General features: G+C 41.4%; 1 protein-coding gene across 1 annotated transcript in view; it reads right to left on the reverse strand.

Annotated features, from left to right (window-relative positions):
- MOB2 (MOB kinase activator 2) overlaps window positions 1–21,155 on the reverse strand; it is a 115,454-nt gene extending 94,299 nt beyond the window's left edge. Inside the window, exon 1 of the mRNA XM_086472185.1 lies at window positions 21,098–21,155. Within this exon, the coding sequence (XP_086328311.1) occupies window positions 21,098–21,114 (17 nt within the window). The 5' untranslated portion in view covers window positions 21,115–21,155. The remainder of the gene's footprint in view (window positions 1–21,097) is intronic.
- Between the last annotated feature and the right edge of the window lie 1,445 nt (window positions 21,156–22,600).

Genomic DNA, 22,600 nt, shown 5'->3' on the forward strand with positions numbered 1-22,600 from the left:
TAAAGCACTGTGTCTGAGCACAGCACGCTTGGTCCTGTGACAAGTGTGTTGACACACTGCCCCTTGCATCCTGGGAGCCTTACTGGAAAAAAAGTGCACAAAATCAGAAATTTTAAGAGTGAACAGAGCCACTGAATCACAAGAATGAATGTACTCTGAACAGTTTTAAGGTAACTTCAGGTTGAACAAAATTACAGTCATCTTCAATGAGTCAAATGCAAAATGAAGTATAACTCGCAAAGAAAGCAAATTAAGAACAATCTGTTACAATTTATTTTAGCCGAGAACTTCATGTCGTTTCATATTAAAGTGTATTTTTGTTTTGTAAGTTACACACTGGATTTTCACATCACAAAACAGCTGGCTGGGAGCATGTGGCAATAGACAGTATGCGATGCAGATCCTACTTCCTAAATTCTCTTTGGTCTCCTGACCAGCACGAGTTCACCATCTGTGGCACCAAGAGGGAGGACATTTGTCATTATTCTCCTATAATCGCATATTCAATAAACAGGATTTCATGCACAACAGCTGCATCCAGCAATGGGCAACGTGTTTTATCAAATTCAGTCCTTTACCAAAGGATTACATCTGACTACCCACAACGGGAATCCATTCCTGTCCCCAGGATATACAACATTCCAGTTAGGGAGTGTTACGACAGCAGAAAAAACTAGCAAGACAGACCCTAACTTGAAGATGAGCTTTTTGCTAGCTGTTACCAAAGAGGGTAACAGAACACAAAAGAAACAATACAGAATGAGTTTGATTTGCATTCACTTTGCTGTTGCAAAGCAACTTGAATGTAAAAAAGAGCAAGTCTAATTTTAGCAGAAAATAAGCTGATGTACAAACTATTCTTCCAACAATGATAATCAAGGTAGAAAGGCTAAATCTCAGCTAAAAACTACATTTATGGGAAGGGTGCTAAAGCATCTGTTAAAACATATCAGCCAAATTTGCATTTTCCCCCAAAATTCACACATGTATGTACAAACCATCACGAGATCAGCAGCAATTAAACAGGATACCTTTCAAGCTGACACACAACTTGTTTCTGCAATTGCTCCGGCCCCTGTACTCTTCTGTTTACCAGGGCAGACCGATTTTGCCATCCTGACTGATTACACTTTGTCATCAGATTTGAGGTTACCTTTCTTCCTCCAAACAGAAGCATATTCTGTCATAGTCACAATTCCGGAAGCACAGTTGTAACAAACAAGAGGAACAACTTCATAGACATTTGAACAATTCTTTATTTCTCAGAGGACATATTACCTAACTGAAAATGGATTATTTTAGCCTGTTTGGAACAACTTCATAGACATTTGAACAATTCTTTATTTCTCAGAGGACATATTACCTAACTGAAAATGGATTATTTTAGCCTGTTTTATAGCAAAAAAAAAAAATAAAAAAAATAAAAGTGTTTCATCTTGTCTAGTACATAACAAGCTTCTGAGAGACCACAGCACCCAATGCCACAGTTCCACAAATACATTAAGCCAGCAAACTGTCACTACCACCATTAGCCTTGATCCCACTCCTCCTCCATCACTCCTGGCCTCTCAGTTTCCCCTCTCTCTCCCATGCAGAGGTATTCATGCAGTAGTACAGTGAATTGGATCAGGAACCAATCCCAGCTAAACTGAAACGCTGATTTCTTTCCATTACTTTTAACCTGCATCACTAGCAGGATCCAATTCCTAATGAAATCCCTCAAGCACTTGAGCTGGCAAAGACAGGGAAAGAAACAGCTGAAGTAGTGAGAAGAGAGTACAAGAGAGCACTTCTCATGGCAGTCCAGCTGGCCCAAAGTGCTCAGGGAACTATGGCATAAAATACATAATCTTTGTGTCATATCAAGATTTTTGTTATAGGATACTGTGGTGCTTTTTATAAAGACCTGTTACTCCTTATAAAGGTCAGTTCCACAGAAAAGTCTTCAAGGTAGCCTTTACGTATCCTTCAGGTGCTGCTAAAACCTTTTTCTGGAGAGAAAGTAAAGTACATGTATTAAGAAATAAAAAAATCAAGAAATGTAGTGCATAGCGAGCAGATCAAGGTACCAAACGAGATATTTATGCCAAGGCTAACAAAATCAAGAAGTTCCACAGCAGTCAATACCTCTCTTCTCATCTTTACCAGAAGAGGAGTTTTTAAAAACAGAGGAAGAATCCCAGTAGAAGTGACTGGGCACAACTCTTCACATAGCCAGGGCTCACTGGGGCTGAGCCTGCTCTTCCAGCCCTATGGTTGTGGTTATTACAGACATAGCGGTACCAACATTCATGTTGGGTGGCACATCATTGCAACTGGCAAGACACATATGTTCTTGTTTTGCCTCCAGAGGAAAATTCTCCTCCTCCTCAGTGTGGTCCACCCCATTTCTTCCTTCTTGATATTATAAAAGCACTTTAATGTTTTTACATTTTCAGCTCCACATTGATAATTCCATATTCACCTTCTCCAGTCTCAGTCATGAAGAGTAGCAACATATTTGTTATACTGCTTGGTTTTTGCCCAGCTGCATGGATACTAGGAGAGGAAAAGCCGTGTATAAAACATTTTTATTGATGTTGATTTTATGCCATAATTTTATCGTTTTCATACTTCAGCGTGCTAATGTTTTGTTCAAAATAAATTCAAATGATACAAAATGATGAGCTAAACCTAGCATTTAATTTTCCAAATAGCACTTGCACATTCTGCATTTTGATACATATGCTAATACCTACTAATTAGAACCATAACAAAGACTTTAAAGATAGGAATTAGGGAGAGGAACTTTCCAAACCAGATTTATTCGTAACATGACAAAACAAACATTAGCACCATTTCTCCTGTATAATGATGTGAAATATTCTCAACAGAAAGAGGAAGAAAGAGAGGAAAATTCTAACAGTATAAAAATTAAGAAAATTAAACATACAAAATACGCATTATAAATTTGCCATTTCATTCAGTATGTCCAGCCTCAAACACTGTTGAAATAAAAAAAAATATTATTTAAATTTTAGCATAGCTCAAAACCAAGAGATATCACAATTTCTAGGTGGTACAGTACAAATTTTAGGTACAGTACTAGAAATGAGGGACAAACACCATGGAAGGGCTGAATTATGAAATCCACAGTGCAGTATTATGGTTAAATCCTCTGTACATGTAGCAAAAAATAGTCTTATTGTTTTAGAGCACTTAAAGGCCCAGGAAAGCTTCTATGCTCATATGCTTTTTTATAGATGAAGGCATATTTTACTTTTTATCATCACTGTAACTACACTAGGTTAAGAGGTTGTTTTACAGTAGCCTACAAAAGAAGATGAAGCAATATGATTTCTCTGAATGGGAAGACCCTTATCAGTACCTTGTATTAGCAATTTAATACCAAAGACCACCGAGACAGGGCTAGAGGTTAATACCAGCCATCTTCCTCAGAAAACCCCTTTGATACATTCTAAAAGCTCCTCCTTTTGTAATACCTAATTTCCACCAATCATTCTGCTTTTGTACTAAACCCATAAGCAAAATCATACGAATATATTTCTACAGCGCATATGTCAAAATCCTCAAAAGTATTTCAGCATGGCAGGAACAGGCTGTTACACAGTAGTGTAATTGCAAATTATGTCACCTTTTAGCAAGTGACCAGCACCAGGCCACTCCGAAGTGCTTGGTAATGGATGAAAGCTTGTTTTCATAGTAGTTAACGCTTACCTAACTCTTTAACCTCAACTTTGCAGGCTTGCTTACCTCAGCTATCTGCACATTTGAAATAAATAAAGCAGTAGGAAGAGAGAAGTTTGTATTTCTGTTCCAGCTTGCTGCTTTTGTATCTGTGCAAGTTTGTCTGTGGTTACACTGTTCCTTAATGACAGCGTGAATAGTCAAACCACTACCAGACAGCTTTTTTCTTAATACAGGCCCTGAGAAAAAAAAAACAACCCACACCCTGAACCACAATTTAGACTACTTAGATATCTGTATTATCACAGCATACTTCTAAAAAAAGCTACAAATCCATTCGCTAAAACAACCCAGCCAGTTGTTCAACTCTTACACCGTTTGTGAACGTACGCACTTCTACCCTTAGCATTCGCCAGCTTCGTCAGACACAAGCACAAGACGTCCTTCAAGCCATGTTCTCGGTAGGAGCACAAGGCTAAAGGAAATAACACAATCTGAAAACAGGATGTGCACAGGAGATTTTTTGCACACACATTCCCAACTTACATCTTCAAGGAAGATTTGGGCAAGGGGAGAGAACAGATTCAAGCCCAGAGCTTTACATAACCCGCAAAACAAACAAACAGCAATACGAGGATGGAACAACAAGATTATGCTCCAAATGCTGCTGTCTAACCGGAAGGCAAAGCCAAGAAGCCCTGCAGGAAACACAGGCTAGAAGCAAACTGTCTTATTTCCTATTGCTTCTGTGTTTAAAAACATCCCCAGTATGCATAAATCAAGATGTCATTGGTAGTGAAAACAGAAGCCCAGCTTAACTCCATAGCTACAAGGCTCTGTTAATCCCTCTCTAACATTCTCACTAGGGTCCCTAGCTTTCTTTTGTTTTCGTAATATCAAGCTATGACAAAGAAGCTATGACAATGACACACACAAAAGAAATTTGTATTCACTTGTCAGATACTAGACAAAAGTATCTCCCTCACAGGTACCGTAGCGAGAATTAAAGCAAGCAGAGGCTACTGTGGTATATGGACAATCATTCCAATTTTTGAACACAAATTTATCTACTGCAGCACAGAAAACAGTGAGAACGCTCACAGCTGTAGTCTAACACAGATCAACATAAAATACCAATGTCATTACTTGGGGTGGTTTTTTGTGGGTTTTTTTTTTTTTGAAGACAATCAATTTTCAGAAACATTCCTCATTCATGTATGCATCAGCTCTGTTTTTTTAATATTGCAAGGTGAGCAAGAAAAATGCCGTCCTCAGTAAACTTACTGGAGGGAGAAATTGGAGCAACAGAAAGTAATAATTCTCCCCTACAAAAAGGGAATCTCCTGCTTTGACACAACCATGCTAAAAATCCAGAGAGCTTTTCTTTCGACAAGATGTATCATACTGAAGTCTATCATGGGAGGTTAAAAATACATTGCTGCCACAGTGCATCTGAGGAAGCAGGCACTGTATTTTTAACTTCTCTTTGTTTCCCTTCCACTCCCATACGTGAACTATTTTCAAAATTATCCAAAGAATTTATCAGCTATTTCTTCATTGACTTGTTTTGGCAAAAGGTATACCTTCCAGAGGAAAAAGGACAAAGGAGACACAGCACTTTAAAATCTGCTAACTTTTCATAATAAAGGCTCATAAGAGCTGCTACAGCCTCATTTGCTCCCTTGGCATATGATGCAGTCATCCTTCAGATCATAAAGCACTCAGTCTTCTCCAAGATCTCTTGGAGAATGCAATACCTGAACAAGACAAGTTCTACTGTATATTTAGAGAAATAGAATCTTACTGGAAAAAGCTAAGGTACAAGACTCAAATGTTGGACACTGTCATACTTTAGTTATCTTTTGAACTGAGTTAGCTAAACCAGTGCAAATTCTCATAAAATCTACGTGGACAATAACATGTGCACAACGCTTTTCTAACAATTTGCTTTAAAACCTACTAAAGAACAAACCCAGGGAAGAGTAGTGGGTTTTCAAAAGCCTAAAGTGAAAACAGTTCCAAGGAATCTAAAAAGGTCATTTCCAGTCACTACACAAACCTGATTTATTCTCAGCATGATACCAACAAATCAGAGGTAGCATTCAACTGATCAGCAGTTTGAACTGGCTTCATTATATATTACTCCTTACAGTACCCAACAGAATCATATTTTCTTCATCCACATACTTAGAAGATATTATTTAGATGTCACCTGATCAAGACTCTTCTCCTGTATTTACGCTACAGAAGTAAAATAAAACTAGGATTATTAAGCTAGCATGTTACTAGCCACAAAACTTTAAAAATGCAGAGTGTATTTAGATCACATGCTGAGATGCCTCCTGTGCCTATGCAAAAAACCCAAACACCACCAAAAAAACCCACCCAACAAGTAAAGCACTCACCTAATGAGACAAAAAAAACATAATCACTCTTCTGTCAATGATCTTCACCATTAGCATTTTGGAGAGAGAAAATTCACTTTAGCATTCACATAATTTTAAGCAGCTATTACATTTAGGGAAAGCACCTCCAATCCACAATCTTTTTGTTTCATATTTCCAGATGCTAAAGTAATTCCTACTGAAGGATTATAATTAGCGAACTGTGCTTAAACATTAATATTATATTGGAACTGTTTTTAAAACAAACCAACTCAAAAAATTACCATAGACTAAACCCAACCCTTCAGATTGTAACACAAGTTTATTAAAACTTCAGAATCTTCAGCCTAGAATAGCCAAGAGGAGTATGCACGTTTTAAGTAATTAAATTGTTCAGGAAGCACTGCAGATTCAAGACGACCAAGGCCAATGTACCATCTGGCATCTCTGAAAACACATCCCCAATCCATTAGATATTTGTTTTTGTGAAAGAGTTATAATAAAAAACAAAACAAGCAAGTACAGATTAGAAAAACAACAGCAGATCACTAACACAACTCACACATATAACCAAGTAGTATTGTTTCTAAACTTACATCCTATTCTTGCTGATGTTAAAATAGACTCCATCTTAATTCTTACTTCTTTCTGGGGAAGGACGAACAAAGCTACCATTTTCACCTCTAGTAAACTAGCAATAAAAGAAGAGCACTACCCTGATCCAATATTAGCATCCTGGGAGACTTTTAATTCCATGGAATTTCAAATCTTCTCCCCCAAGAACCAATTTCATCTTTTTCCCTCATTCTCATGGCATTACCAATATCATTAAAAGTTACTACAAGGATTACCATATGTCTAATGACAGTCACAGCCCCAAAGTGACATTTCAACAATGGGGAACAGTAAATACCAGGAAAAAAAAAAAACAACAGTGACTTCGCCATCCTTTGGAACCAGATGCTGTAATTCAGGGCCTCTAAACAAATGCAAGAATGAAATACGCTAACAAGACAAGTGATTTCATGAATAATAAATCTGAAAAAGTTGACCTTAGTCCAAAAAGCGTTAAATTAAAACAAGAGATATCAATTTCCGTAATCTTTCCGTAAGACACATCACAGGGGTGCAAATGCACAAATAGCCCTGACTTAAAAATCAGGAGGAAAAGCATTCCATTAGTACTTCTTAAAGTTTACAAACTTAACATCAAATCACCAACTAGTCATTCAGTACTTTCATAAGAAGAAACAGATACTGGAAATTAGTATTACAAAAGTTATTTTAGAAAGGAGTTATATTTTTGTCCCTCTAACAATCAGATTTTTATGAAATATTTCAACTTCCTGTACATTGAAAGGGGAGGTATCGGCAAACAGAAGAAAGATTAAGCTTTAATGTGCTGTTATGTAAATACGTTCTGGATATCTACCTCCACATCACCGGACCATGCATTACACAAAACAACAGCCTACCAAGCCCGATGTTCCATTTCTGACAACGGCCAACACTGAAGCGATTCAGAAGACTCCATCAATCTCTGGAAATGCAGCTAATTGCCCACCACCATATCCCAAGAGAAATGTCTTCCTGGCTCTGACTGCTTAGCTTTGATGCATGGACCGAAAGAGCATTACCATACACAGTACTCTCGCTAACGTGGTTAATCTTTACAGACCTGTATTATTTACCTTAGTGAATCACAGTTTAAACCCCATAGCTCAACTATGGGCTGTATACAAAAATTCTTCCTATTTATTAGTATTCCAACCTTCTATTGTTATGCAAGATGCCAAAATTGTTCTTTATTGTACAAGTATGCTAGCAAATCAACTGTCTTTAAACCCACTTTTGCCTTATTCTCCCCCCACTTTTGAACTTGCTGTTGCTTTTCCACATGATGAAGCAGAACAAGTATTTATTGAAACCTAGTTAATCTGAAGCTGTTCTGGATTTGATTTTGTAACAACAGCATACTGGAGAATTCATTCTTTCTTTGGAGGTCTGAGACAGTGCCTGCTGTGATACTCACATTGTCATTTTACTAGTAAACTCCAAAAAATTGGCGCAAAGAAGGAAATCCAAAATGAGATTAAAAAGTAAGTAACAGTTTCATGTCAGTAGATGGCTGTCACTCTAGAATAATATTTGTTTTAGGAATGCTGAGTTAATGAGTAGCCCATGGCTATGTGATAACCATTGTCTTCCTGGGAGATTAGACTCCTTTTTGGACAGGTTTATCTCACAATATTTTTACTTCATGTCCTGTGCACTCCACCCACATCACTAGTCTCCAGGGATCTTAGGGAAACACGCCACGGGAATAGTTCCTGTAAGCAGACACATTACTACTTTCAGTGGGAACATGGATCCAATTTGGATTAGTTGTTCCCACAGCAGTTTGGTCCTGCCTCTTTTTTTTTTTTTTGCATGTAAAAAGCCCATATACTTGGGCATACACTAGCAAAAGGATAAGGGGACAGTCAGTTTCAGTTAGACTGAGAAAGTTCATCTCGGCAACATCCTTTCATAATGATGTGATATTTTTCATCCAAAACATACCAAAGCTAGGATGCATTATCCCTCTTATTTTAGCTAATACAGACCAGACCTACTTCATTGTTCGGTCAGCAATACCAAACAGGTGAAATTAACTCTCCCTCCATCTAGACACTAAAGCTTTGTGTGCCATTTTTTAAAAATTAAAAACTTTTACAATTTTAAAGATTTAGGATAGTGGATCACAGAATTAAGATGAATAGGAAAGTAGTACATCTTCACCTTTCACTTTGCTAGGCACAAAAGGCTCTGGGTGGATTTTGTTTGCACATGCAGTCTGGCTCCCCCATTACAACAGCCTTTGACCTCCCAGCTTCGTGTACTTTTTCATACCTCATTTAACAGATGTCTAGTTTGACTTCTAGAGTACTTGATCAACACAGTAAGAGCAGCAAACATGGAGCAGCTACTAAACTCTAGTTTCAAAGGAAATGGCAGAGGACACTATTTTGCACAAAGTCGCACATTTCAGCCCAACCACATTTCCTTTTCCACCCCACTATCAAATCAAGCCCTCCAGAAAGCAAAGGTTCTTTCCCACCGGGGTACTGTGTAGTCCACACAGGGTGCACTGATCTGGTCATCAGGTGCCCTCAAGCTCCAATCTCACATCATTCAGAAGACATCAGCATTTCTCCATCTTAGCCCTTGAGACTGATCAGTAGTATCTTTCGGCCTGACTTGTGATACCATCAAATTGCATACACAGATTTTTGGCATAACTAGGACTAGAACCTTTGCAAAGTCTCAGACCCAAACAAACCACATCCACATCTTACAATGAAAGTATGCCAAGTCCACAAGTAGAAGAAAATACTATCTACAAACCATCAGACAAAAACGATTGGCCTCAAGATGAAAGGGCAGGCAATAACGTTTGCAGGCCCAGGCAACTGCAGAGCCACAACAGACAGCAGCAGGGACAGCGCACTCCGACACGCGGGTGGCACCGTGCAGGCACCTATCTGCCAAATGTGCACCTGTGACGAACCGGGCAACAGACCTTTATCTGGATGAAGGATAAATCACTCCTTTAGGTCAGGTGTGTACTGGAATTCCCTGGATCCAAGTTCTTCATGTGCTTGTTTTGACAGCTACAGTTCAGTTACAAACAGTGATTCTACATAAGATACTGTTTATTTTATTAAAATATCAAGGTCTTAGTAATAATGGAAAATAATTATTATTCCTTTATTATATCCAGATGGGAAATGATGATGTACGTGCTAGCAAAGTTTTATTACAGGTATAGGCACTATCCTTATTCCTGTATTTGCTTCTGGTTTGCTCAAATTCTATCTGCTTACTTGAACAGCAATGGCTGCTCTTAACATTGGGGACCATCAGCCTGGTGATCTTTCTTACACACTCTCAGGTTTGTTTAAAAAAAAATTTAATTTTTTTTTTTTTTTTCTGCTTTTCCTGGCAAGGGGGCTTTTCCAGTGAAATCAAGAGAGAATTTTAATTGTATCTGTTAAAAAGACAAGTAGCGAAACCTTCATGGAAGTTGTCATTCAGAAGTTAAGTAACCTTCATGTCAGCTTAATTTGTGATGCCCACAAAAATATTTAACACTTTTATTTTACATTTTTGGCTTGGCTCAGAAATACTGCAGATAGCTGACACACCCTAAACGAGTAGAACCAATGTGTTCAAATGAGCCTGCCTTTATAATAAAGTTGCTTCCTTCTCAAGACATTTTTGCCAACCAGAAACCAAAAAAAGAGATCATGTTTCAGAATAAAATGTTTAAACATGGGAATTTAATAGATCTACTGAGCAACAATATTCCTCTTTTATTTACTTAGAAAAAGGACCACATACATTTCAACTGAAAAAAAAAAAAAAACCAGCAAGTGATTTTTTTCTTGCAAGGTAGTGGATAATTATACTGTATGCATTTCATGAACTCCAGAAAATACTTCTCCATTAACAAGACTGATAATTTCAAGTATTCCCAGCCAGTCAACCTAGTAAGTTTTCACGCTACCTAAAACCCAAGATGAACTTGAGTTAAACAAAAGCATTGATCCTATTAATAACAAAAATGAGAAAATGCAAGTCTGTGAACACGTAAATAATATTTTGCCCACCTGGAAAGTTATACCACAGAGAACGACAGCTGCCTACATTTTAATGGATGACTGGGCACATCCTGCCTGAAACAAGCCTGGAAAACACTTATAAACACTTCAAACCAAACCAAATCAAAAACCACTACCTTATAGTCCTGTGTGAAAACAGGAACTTTAAAAAGTAAACCAACCACATTGCTTATAAACTGTCAGCTAAATCCTAGCTGTGTATTACAACCATTAACACAGAATCTCCCCCCTTTCATGGATGAGCTTCCACTGCACTTTACCAGCTCAAGCCTCAACAAGCTCAAGCAACTCAGGCCAGTACCTTCATATTCAGCAGGGTGGGGCAAGAGAGACAACCTCGTAACAGACACTCTGGGGTTATAAGAATGCAAATCACCAAATCCAGCATTTTGAATAGCATCCATAACTCATACCAGACCACAAGGTAAAAGCCTATTACACGCCTAATAAGAAACATTAATACATACATAGGAAAAAACTTGAAATTTCAGGTTAGTCTTCAAAAATTGCTCATAACCAACAGCATCATAATAATCAAGTGAGGAACAACTACTGTTAGCTGTCCATCCAGGAATACTCTGCAGAAAAAACAGTACTCCTTAATGCCTGAAAAATAAAGCAGCAGAGGGCCATCCAAAAGACCCTCTAACTTACAAGATTTAAGACTAGAATTGAACAAAAAACCAGCTACAGTCAGGCTGAAGTATCCCCTTCGCTATTTCTTCCATTTGTCTCTTACCAGTCAAGACTTCTTCCAAACCTCAAAAGTCAGCTAATTCAAAAAAAATGGCACCATGTGGCTACAACAAAAAGGAGACACAGATGAGCCCCATAAATATGTCAGAACTGCAGGTAAGCACGCACACCCCAGCCAGAAATTACAAATGAACCAAGAAAGGCTGGCTCACGGAACAAAGGAGAAGACTACATGGAAGGGGATTAGGTATATCTAAAGATCCGGATACCCTAGACCAGAACCAGAAAATACTCCCATTTCTAATCCCTTCCCTTTCCTAGAAAAGATTCTGATAACCTTAAATAGCAAGACCATTGCCCACCTGTGGCTTTTTGAATCTAGGCTGGTCAGCTCCTTAAAAGGGTACCAGCCCCCTGCCAAACCACCAGGTGAGATTTATCCAGCTGACGTGGAGCTGTAGTACTACACGGTTTTTTGTCTAACATAAACAGGAGATACAAGTATGTCCAGAAGCTTTTCTCTTTCTTCTCCAAGTATATCTGTTGATCTAATAAAAGTTGTTAGCCTTCACCACAAACTCGGTCCCTTTCGTCCCCAAAGGGAAGCAGTCACACACTGACAGTTTATTAGATGTGACAATCATGAAGGTTGCAGACTGGCGTTCCAGCAACACCTGGATGTCATCAGAGAGAAGACTAACTAAAAAGGAAGTTATTTATCATTTATCACACCTGACACAAACTTGAAACCACAGAGTTAACTCTGTAACCTGAGCCCATCCCTAAAGGAGACACAAAATACCTCCTTGTAAAAAACCATCACTATCCAGTTTTGCATAACCTGTTAAGATGCACTGTATGGAACAAGGCCTTTCCTGAACAACTCCCTCCTGTTTTACAAAGAACCATACAAAAAAAAAGAAGTTCTCTAAATTAGGAAATTCTAGACTGAAGGAACATTACAATTGTAAAATGAAGCGGTTAAAAAAAAAAAAGTCTCAAGGCCACCTTTATGCAACCTGTTTCACACAAATTCCGAGCTTTATGTACAAAAATAGGAGACTTCTCAGGTAAAGTCCCAACTATTCACACATTTCATTGTGAAGAAGGGACAGCAGTGATCCAGTCACTGAACACTGATGACAAAAATATTCAGTGAACACCTTTCTAACCTGAATAGCGAAGAAAGGGGAAAAAAAAAAATAAAAGAAAAAGCATGCGGATGTATCGTGACAAGCTCAAGTTACCAGACCTTGATCATTTAAAAATAGTTGTCTGCATGCTTACATTCTAGCTTAATGGATTTGCTCTTTGCATGTTCAGAGTAACAAGGAATTTGATCTATGACAGTCATTCCTGTCTTGATTCCAGCTTAATTCTGTCATTCTTCAGGGCCTTGAAAATTGTATCTAAATTCTAGTTTGGTTGGTGAGGTTTTTTGGTTTTGGCTTGGTTTTTTTTTTTTTTTTTTTTTTTAATGTGTGTGTTCAATACTCTTTTTCCAGTCAGAAACAGAGCTTTGTGGATTGTGTGAAGAACTTGCACCCTGACCGGTTTCTCTTGGCTGTCAGAATAAAAGGAAACTAACTTCAGACAAAACTATTTTCTCCCTCCCAAATGCTAAAATTATGGCACTGCTGTTCAGCCTTTTACAGTTACACTCATCATTCTAACTCCAAATTTAATTACTTAAAATTACTGCGCACTGTCTCAGGAGCGGGGAATCTCCTAGAGTGCAAGTGTTTGAAGTGCTGAACAAAGTCATGAAGCAACAGTTCTGCCTTAAGTAGTCTCACTGATAAAAGTCTCCAGTAATATTATAAACAACACATTTGCAGAAATTATTTTTTAAAAAATCACATTTATTCATTGTAAAGCTTAGTACTGTGAAGGACACGGTCTAATTATTTTTTTTATTTCAGAATAAGGTGAGTGGAAAAATTGCTAAGAAGGCAGTAAAAACCTGAACCCAGCAAGTAAGTTTCACAACCTTATCACTGATTGCAGAAGGCTAAACATGGGTTAAAAATGATGCACAAGATTACTTCAGTAGTATTCCACTTGCAGAAACCCACATTAAAGTTGTTTAATGGGTCAGCAACGATTGCAGAATATGCAGATCTGACAACGCTAAGTTCAAACTTGTATACACAGCTATCTAAAAATTGCAGTCTCTTATTAATTTTACGCTTTCAAGTATGCTTGCTCTGGGCCCACATCCAGTAGATGGAACAGATGGAAACTGCCAGTGAAATATGGCAAAGCTATGTAGGCCATCATGCGTGAACCAAGCTTCCTGAAAACTCTCTTGACTCAGACTGCTGGATTCAGCCAGCACCCAAAATGCCACCTACCTTCACACCGACACTGTGACAGAGCCAGCGCTTTTCTCAGGTAGATGAAACATGATTTCGAGCAAATTATAAATTCTGAGTTATTCATAAATATCCAGTTCACCGCGAGTACATTTATAGTTTAGTCATAAACTGAACGTGGGACAGCAACTGTGACAGTGCTCTAAGGCTGTTACCTGCTGCTCCAAGATACCAGCCTAGTCATAGCATCTCCTATTTTCAGACATTCTGCAGTTCTTCCAAACAGTTCAAGCAGAAGGACACATCGTCAGAAAAATCACTCATTATTTGCAGGGTAATTACCACTAATAATCACATTACTACATGATTACATTCAATTGATTTAAGCCCTTGCTGCCACCAAAAAGAATGTTCCCTATGTTCTCACCAGCTCCATTTCATGTAGCTACACAAACAGGCTGCAAGAACTCACTTAGCTGAAAACTAACCTTAGGAGTGGGAAAAATGGTTAAAAAAAAAAAAATTAGTTTTCAGACTGATGAGTATCTTAACCCATCAGCCTCCCTGAATACTGATGCTAGCACAAAGCAGAAGCCAGTAACCTACAGAGAGATGCAAGGAGGGAGTATTGCTACCCTTTTAGAATGCTCAACTCTTTTTTCTAAGGAAAGTAATAGTTCATTTTACTTTGGGGACCTTGAGATTGGTCTACCCTTCTTGTCCCTCAATAAAATTCTTCTTGGAAAAAGAATGTTCTTATAAGAACAAACGGGTATTCAGGTGTATTGTATTGACCAAAGGAAAGTAACTGCCTAACCGATACAAATTCTGTGGTTTGTAAAGTAACACAGGTTTCAAAATGCAGGATTTATTTGGCATTTTCTCCACAAAATCAACACTTAACTATACCAGGAACACTTCAGGGAGCAAGGCTCTACAGTTATTTTTCATTTGTTTTGCATTACAGCAGAAAAGCCCTAACAGTGACAATCTCAGTAACCTAACCGAGCACTTTCAGAACCAGACCCATCAGGGAACAACATGCCTGAAAAGTTTAAATTGCTCTCGTCCAGTCCCAACTCCTTTTCAACAGCTATGATAGCCCTGGAAACTCATGTTTCAAACTAACAGCGCCTTTCCACTACTACACTAATGAATATTACAAGTTAATATTTAATGGTGATATTCTTTTACCCATGAACTGTTATACTAGTTGTTTTCACAGCTAACATCGGGTTTAGCAGAGGTACTGCTCACGTCTGATAAGTGTACGAAATAATATTGAAGTCTCTAAGTAAGCCGTGAACTGAGTGCAAGTGGCTCACAGACAGACCTAGATTTATCTGGGGAGAACAACCTGGACCCCCCAGGTAATGTTACACCTATAAATAGAAGTAAATAAGGAACATGTGAATATTTCCTGCCTAATGAGACTGGTCTTGTCTGGTTTACCAGTTCTGAGCTATTTTCAGCTCCCTCAAAGTAGGAAAAATGGCCTGTGAAGCCAAGAATTTGCAGGGAATGTAATGCAAGGGAAACACCTGTTGTGAGGTCAGTTAAAAAACAGAACATAAACACTGTGCAAGCTGTGAAAGGTGAGAGGTTGCGGCAGAGTTTCTAGCAGGAAGACTGCCTTATAAAGGCAGGAGACTTTCTTCAGTGAGGATGACTAAAGGGAAGAAAGAGGAAAGCATTCCTTGTGGTTACAGCAGCTGAAGAACTTCCAGTGTTCTTCCTTTCTTTCTTCTTACAGAAATATTTGCTATAGCACAGTACCTAAACCAAAAATCATTAGCTGCCTTTTTATATAAAGGTCTGCTAGGCAAAGACAGTTCTCTTCTTGGTTCAACTGTATTATGCACCAGCCAAGCTGATAGCTAAGTGTGCTGCATGATTTCTCACTGTTCCCACTACAAGATGTACTCCTTACAATTAATGGACTTGATGATCTTTATGGGTCCCTTCCAACTTGAAATATTCTATGATAATGCATCCTGCTCAAAAGCAACAAAGATTTAGTCTAACAGCTGAAAAATTAGCATATTGAATTTCACTGACTCAAACTAGAACACTAGTTAGTTTTTTCCACATCTAGTCCTTAGCTGTTCTAGCTCAAACCTAGGACTTCTCTGCATAACAATATTACTCATATTTCACCATAACGTACCTTAAACTGGACAGTGTCTCAAGGCCTGATGACAAAATTTTTTAAAGACACTTCCATAAACGCAGAAGGGAAGACAACAAAGCAGCAGTATGTGCTACTTTTCTTCTAGCCTTCAAAAAAATCAGTGCTGGGATAATGTGGCAAAATCCTACATCTAAAACAAATGGAAAACTGCTAGCTTTGTTTTAAGCCCCTGACAGTTATAGCTAAATAAAATAAATGCATGAGACACAGGCCTTCTGTACCAAACAGACCTAGCAGTGTGCAGACCCTGAGAAGTTCTATTGCACTGTTAAAAATCATCAGTGTAGCATATACTCGAAAAGACTGAATTTGCATAGTTACTGTGCTGTCTTAATACAACATACGTTCCAACTACCTATCCTGGTCAGATGAAGACTATGTGAGACGGTATAGATGTGTGGTATTTGTAACAGATTAAATGACATTACAAAACAAAATTTACAAGTGTGAAGGCTACTACATTGGATTAGACATTCTTCAGTTTACAGCTGTAGTCACTTGCTCTGTCTTGCAGATCACAGAGCACCCGAGTAGACCAAACCTGTCTCTGCTGTCTTCAGGCACAAATACTCTGATCAGGAGTTTGCTTCTTTCTTCTGCCATCTGTATTTTCCTGATCTTTCTAGGCCATTGCTTTTCTAACTGTCCTCAATGCTGAAGATGTGGGATACGAGAAAAGTATATCCTTCAATCATTTTTAGTCCCTCCTTTCCAAGTCACTAGGGCAACAAATGAAAGAACAGATAACCAAGCAGTGGATGGTATGACAGTATGGATAGCAAGACCTACAACTTAAAAACTAAAGACAGGAGGAATCCCTATTGCACGCAGCCCCTTCTCTCTTACTCCACTGACACTCTAAGTCTGGGAGAAGGAGCTGTGAATCTTTGTCAAGTCAGGGTAAGGCACAGAAAGGCAGAGAGACAACATACCCATGTAAAGTTAGCATGTCACTACTTATTTCTTACTGACATAAATCCCCCCTGCCAGGGCCAGACACCCTGTTGTCCAGAAGAAAAAGGTTTTATTCTACAACAGAACTTTTGCATCTAAAATTTTATTTTTAACAATCCGCTGGGTGCTGCAGTCTTCCCTTGGAAAAAGAGTCCTTAGTACCACAGTGAAACCAAGCCACAGGGATGAGGGCACAGCCATTTTACTGATAGCAGAAGTGGCTGCAAAAGGTGTGGACACTACAGCTCACAAGGACGAGAGATGCTCACACTGATCCTGGAATAACACAGTCCTCTGATGCAGAGAAAACACTGATACACATTCAACAGAAAATATCTTCACTGAAGAGTTTAAAGGTAGCATTTCATTTTCTGAGGATGCAGAGTTTTTCTTGTGCTCAGAGGCATTCAAGTAAGAGTTGAGAGGGAATGCCATCAGTTTATGGAAACAGAAGCTTTCTTGCAGGAAAAAAAAAAAAAAAAAAAAAAGAAGTATCTAAATATCTTCCCTCCTACCCATTTCCTTCACTAAGAGTCCCTTTTTATAGAGCTGGTCTGCACACTGAAGGCTTTTCGAGCAGCCTATACAAAGCTTTCCAACTCATTTCTGCAGAGGTTTTTTTTTTTTCCCCAGTTTAAGATACACCTACAGAGGTGTTCTGCCATCACAACTATGTTAAACTGTTGCAGTTTTCTTAGTTTCCATCAGCATAGTCTATTAACCAGCTAAACTACAGAGTTTATCGTACAGCTGTAGCCCCAAAATATGTTTTGTGTTTATTGGTAACAATGGTAGAATAGTTTGTTTCTCCCTCCCGTTTTTACATAACAGTTCACAAAGGCAGCTAGAGTACACAATCCTCTGTTATGAAAAAACGTGTTACAGCATCAGACATCACAGTTGAAGATTAAAAATAACCAACACCGTGCCAGGTTTATTAGTACCACTAATATGTTCTACTCCTGTTTAATTACGACTTTTAAAACAAATTAAAAAGCAGGTTTCATAACTGAAGGAACAATGCCTGTCTTTGTTGCTACTTTGAACTTCAAGAGCAGATCAATGCCATTTGTAACAAAAAAGTTTGGAATCCCTTCCAAAGAGGGTAATACAGATCTCTGTCAGATGTTGGTGCGCAAAGCAATAAAGGAACACTGATCTCTAGTCAAAATTGCACTGAAAATATACCCTACGTACAACAGAAAATGTGGGTTTTTTAATGGAGAGAATGGCGCACTGAAGAAACCATAGTCTTTCACCAATATCAGTACTAAGGCTATGTTCAGCAGAAGCGTAAAAGATACTAACCAACCACAGAAAAGACTTTGGGTTTATTTTGGTGCTAAACTGAGCACTGTAACATGCCAGCAGCTCATTTTTTCAGCTTTTTTTCCTAGGACTTGACTGGATTTTGAAGCGCTTGACTGAACAGAAGGCAGGACCCAGAGAAGTTTTGCTGTGTGACCACGTAAGCCTATAGCTGTTTGTTAATCCGTAATAAATTCACTATTGTTTATAAGCTTCAGCTTCCATTTTTTTTTATATTAAGCACTCCGAGGTGATCAGAGACACTTGGGCTGCTGCCCTTTGTGGTGCGATTAGAACTCAGCCTTCCCCCACTTTCCAAGAGACCACAAGCGAAGGGGAGGACCAGCAAGGAAAAAAGCAGATCCCAGTCTAAACCATCCATCGCGTAAGTGCGACACAGGCTTGAAGGGCAGAGATCTACAACAGCAGCAACTGTTACTGCCGCCTAAATTAACACACTTGCACTTGAAGGTTAATTTCTCGGTAATACAAAGTTAAAACACAGAGGGTGCTTCTCACACCAAATGATTAAGAAAGCACAACCGATACCATGAGACGTACCAGAAGGGTACAGACAGTGCGTGGAAAGCTCTAACGGCAAACCAGCACGTTACCACAGCAGTCAGGAGAGTAAGAAAGATCACAGTACTTTTATTAGTGGTGACACTTATTTGGGATAGAGTGAGTGACAACACCGAGAAGCAGACCAATACAATTTGCTCTCCAGAGACATCAACACAAACTGATGGGTTACTGGGAGCGACTCGTTTTCCTACTATTTCCTCAGGTTTTTCTGCAGCCCTTCCCTTCTCACCCAAGAGACCCAAACAGATGCAGATTTTACTGAAAGAAAGGTTGAGTGAGTGACATTAACCAAACTTCTGCCCTGGCAGACCAATGTCCTTGGTTTCCTTCTCAAACAGCAAGAAGGACGTTTCCATTTAGAGGCATAGCTGCTAACAGCAGCTGTAACTTGGACAGAATAAGAAAGGGTCCCTCAGGCCTTCTACCCCTTCAAAATATCAATGTTCTCCCTTCCTGCCATAACCACCACCACCCCCCAATTTCATATAAATAGACCTCGCAAAGTTTTAAAGGAGAAAACTTTAAAAGCATCAGTGGGACAATACTGGGTTTGGTCAGGCAAGAAACATATCAGGAAATAGCTGAGAAAAAGCGAGTAACACACAAATGACTCAGGATCCCTTCCCATTACAATGGGGAAAACAGGCAAGTCTTTTTCCACACATGGACGGATCCACCCACCCCGGGTAAAAAAAAAGTACAGAACAAATGCCAATTTCTTCATAGCAACTTCAAAATGCCCAAAATATTTTTCATCAGAAACTGGCATTTTAACACATTGAGAATTTGGCTAAACTAAACCTTCATTCTTTTCTGCTTTACGACCTAAGTCACACAAAGTAAGTACAACTGCAAAAATGAGGCATTTTGAGTCATCCAACTGTCTTGCATAAGTCCTGGGTTTGACTTATTTTGTAATTACAACAGCACTCTTCAACAACTCTTCAGCTTTTACTTTTACAAAGCTAGTATAACAGACAACCTGCACGTTGCGGTTGTTCTGAAACAAATCAACACGAGCTTGTCATTCACGTTTTCATTAAGACATTGAGCGCAGCCCTCTGACTTACAAGACGCAAGTGCTACAGTACATGGCACACAGACCCCTACACACGCCACAACTCCTGCATTTCTGCTGCTCAGCCTGCCAGAGGAAAACCCAGCCATGGACATCTACCCCACAGACATTCGGCAATCCCTCCATCAGATTGAGGGGTCCAACTTACGGTCAAACATCACTGGTATTGATAACTGGCACAAGAGACAGCAACATCTACTTTGAAGATAAGTAACAAGTGCTATGCTTTCACCAGCACACAGTCCGGCTGCAGAGGGAAGGCAACACACACACACGAGTGATCTTTCTAACACACTACATCTAGCAACTGCAACAAAATCATTTATTTTGTATTCTAGGCACATCAGGTTAGAAAAGGCGGCAATCGAGGTGATCGACATTCAGGAACCGGACCGAACTACTGTAAAGAAGAAACTACGGGCAGGAAGTTATCACTGCAGTACTGGTTTTGCTGAAGCATAAACCTACTGCTCATGCGATTTAGAAGCGTGATCATTCACAGTTCACCTGAGTGCAGGTCGCCAGCACAATTCATGCAGGAAGTAACCGAGTTTATCTTGCTTCGGATACTGGTAGCACACCAGGTCACTCCCATCAACTGCATCTCCCTCGCCTGCACTGAGGCGTTCAGACCTAAAACCAGCAGCAAAGCGCTTTCTACCTTCTGTCTCTACGTAATTAGCGCTATTAATCCCAGGCTATCCAAGCCCCCTGGCGTGGCTCTGATTTGGCTTTAATCGCTGCCGAGGTCTCTTCTTCCTCTCCACAGAAAGCCATTTAAACCTCGGCAAGCCTCTCGGTTTAACGTGATGTTCTGTCGCAGAGGGATTAGCCCCACACCGCGCTGGTGGGAAGCGCGGAGACCCGCAACGCCCGGCCTTCCTACGCCCCCCGAGAAAAAAAGAGACAAAAAGTTACTTTTCCAGCGAGCGACCGCACGGGTGGAGGCGAGGGCTCCCCCGCACCTCCTCCCCCCGCAGCGGGGCTCGCCCCCCGGGGCGCTGCCTCCCGCTGTCACCGCAGGACGCGAACGCGCCGCTTGTCACCTCCACGCCTGTAACTGATTAGTCATTCGCGGCGGGCGCCCCTCGCGCGCCCAACGGTTCGCCCTCGCGCCCCCAACGGCTCCCCCTCACGCACACCGCTCCGGACTGCCCGGGAGCGGGGCAGCCTACCGGGGCGGCAGCGGCTCCGGCGGGGGCCGGCCCGCGGCGGGAAGAGGGGGCCCCACTCACCCCATGAGCCAGTCCATGGCTGGGTCCCGCCGCTCCGGGAAGCTCCCGCGGCCGCCGACTCCCCGCTCACCGCCCGCTCATGGGGGCCGCCGCCGCTGCGGGCGCTGGGCTCCTCCCTCGCCGGCCCCCCCTCCCCCCCCGCCGCCCGGCTCCGGCTGGGCGGGGCGGCCGCCGGGCTGCGCCGGGTCCGCTCCTCAGCCTGACACTCGCGCACTGGGGCGGCCGGAAGTAAACACACGGCGCTGGCGGCCGCCAGCCGCCAACCCGGAAGCGGCCCCCCCGCCTTCTTCCCCTGCCGCCGCCCCCCGGGGCACGCTGGGAAATGTAGTTCGGGCGCGGCCATTACCGCTCCCGGGGGCTGGGGGACGGTGGCACTCCCGGGTTCCTCAGGGGTTACGGGGAGCGGGCTCCCTCAAGGGGCTTCCTCCTGGCTGGGGGCTGTTGGTCCCCGGGCCAGGGCCCTCTGGCGTTACTCGTCCCCCTCCGGGCGGATTTCACCATGCGGGACCGGGCCTCAGCAGTTCAGTTCCCGCTATGCCATGGGCTCCCTGAGGGGACCCCCCTGTCAGGGGCTACCCCCGAGGTGGCGCTGGGGGTTACACCACTCTGCGCGCAAGACAAAACACGTTAATTTGTGAGGGTGGTGAAAGCCTGGAGCTCCCCCAGGGCCACCAGGCATCGGCCCAAGCCGCTTCTGGTTGGAGACCGCTGTTCCTCTCACCCATTCCAGCACCCTGATGGAGTCCCGGAGCATTGGGTATGGGACACGGGCTGGCTGCCTCCCTCACCTGCCTCGTCCTTTCCACTACTATTTGCACCTTGTGCTCCAGAATCCCCTCTCTGACTCAAAATCCTTCCTTTCTCAGTTCCTCTAATTGCAAAAGTAACCGACCAACTACTAGATCCACAAAAACAGAGGGACATACCTGCCCACACCCACAGACAGCCCCAGCCTCTCTGAGATATCCTGACTGGATTAAAGAGGAGAAGTCCTTTCCGTGCAAATCATTGAGGTGCATCATTTCCGAAGGCTCTGTGAGATGGGGCCGATGTCCTCTTCACCGATTTCCCCCCGATCAGCAGCACGTGCTTAGGTGGAGATGTTCACAGAGCCACATCTGCTGGGGTGATCACATGCTCTGGGCGCAGGTATTAATTAAAAGCTTTTTATGTTGTGGCAGAGTGACCGTTACTTCCTTGGGCTCCCTGCGGTCAACAACTTTCTGAGGGAAGGACTGTCTTTCAGAAGCTGTTTGAGCCATCATCCTCCTCCCCTGCCCTGCTTCCTCCACCCCGCCACGCCAGGGGCAGGAAGGGCCCTCCCAGCCCTGTGGTGCTGTGGGTGGGGGGGTCCCCAGGGCCCCTCATCCCACAGGCACCCACCCGTAGCCTCACTCGTAGGAAGGATGAGTCGGTCTCCAGCCATCACACTGACACAGACAAAAGTTCCGACAGAGCAGCATTATCCTGGGGCTAGTACTGCATTGCACGGGTGTGTCACAG

The sequence above is a fragment of the Leptosomus discolor genome, chromosome 12, assembly GCF_034619465.1.
Source record: "Leptosomus discolor isolate bLepDis1 chromosome 12, bLepDis1.hap2, whole genome shotgun sequence".
NCBI classification, from domain to species: domain Eukaryota; kingdom Metazoa; phylum Chordata; class Aves; order Leptosomiformes; family Leptosomidae; genus Leptosomus; species Leptosomus discolor.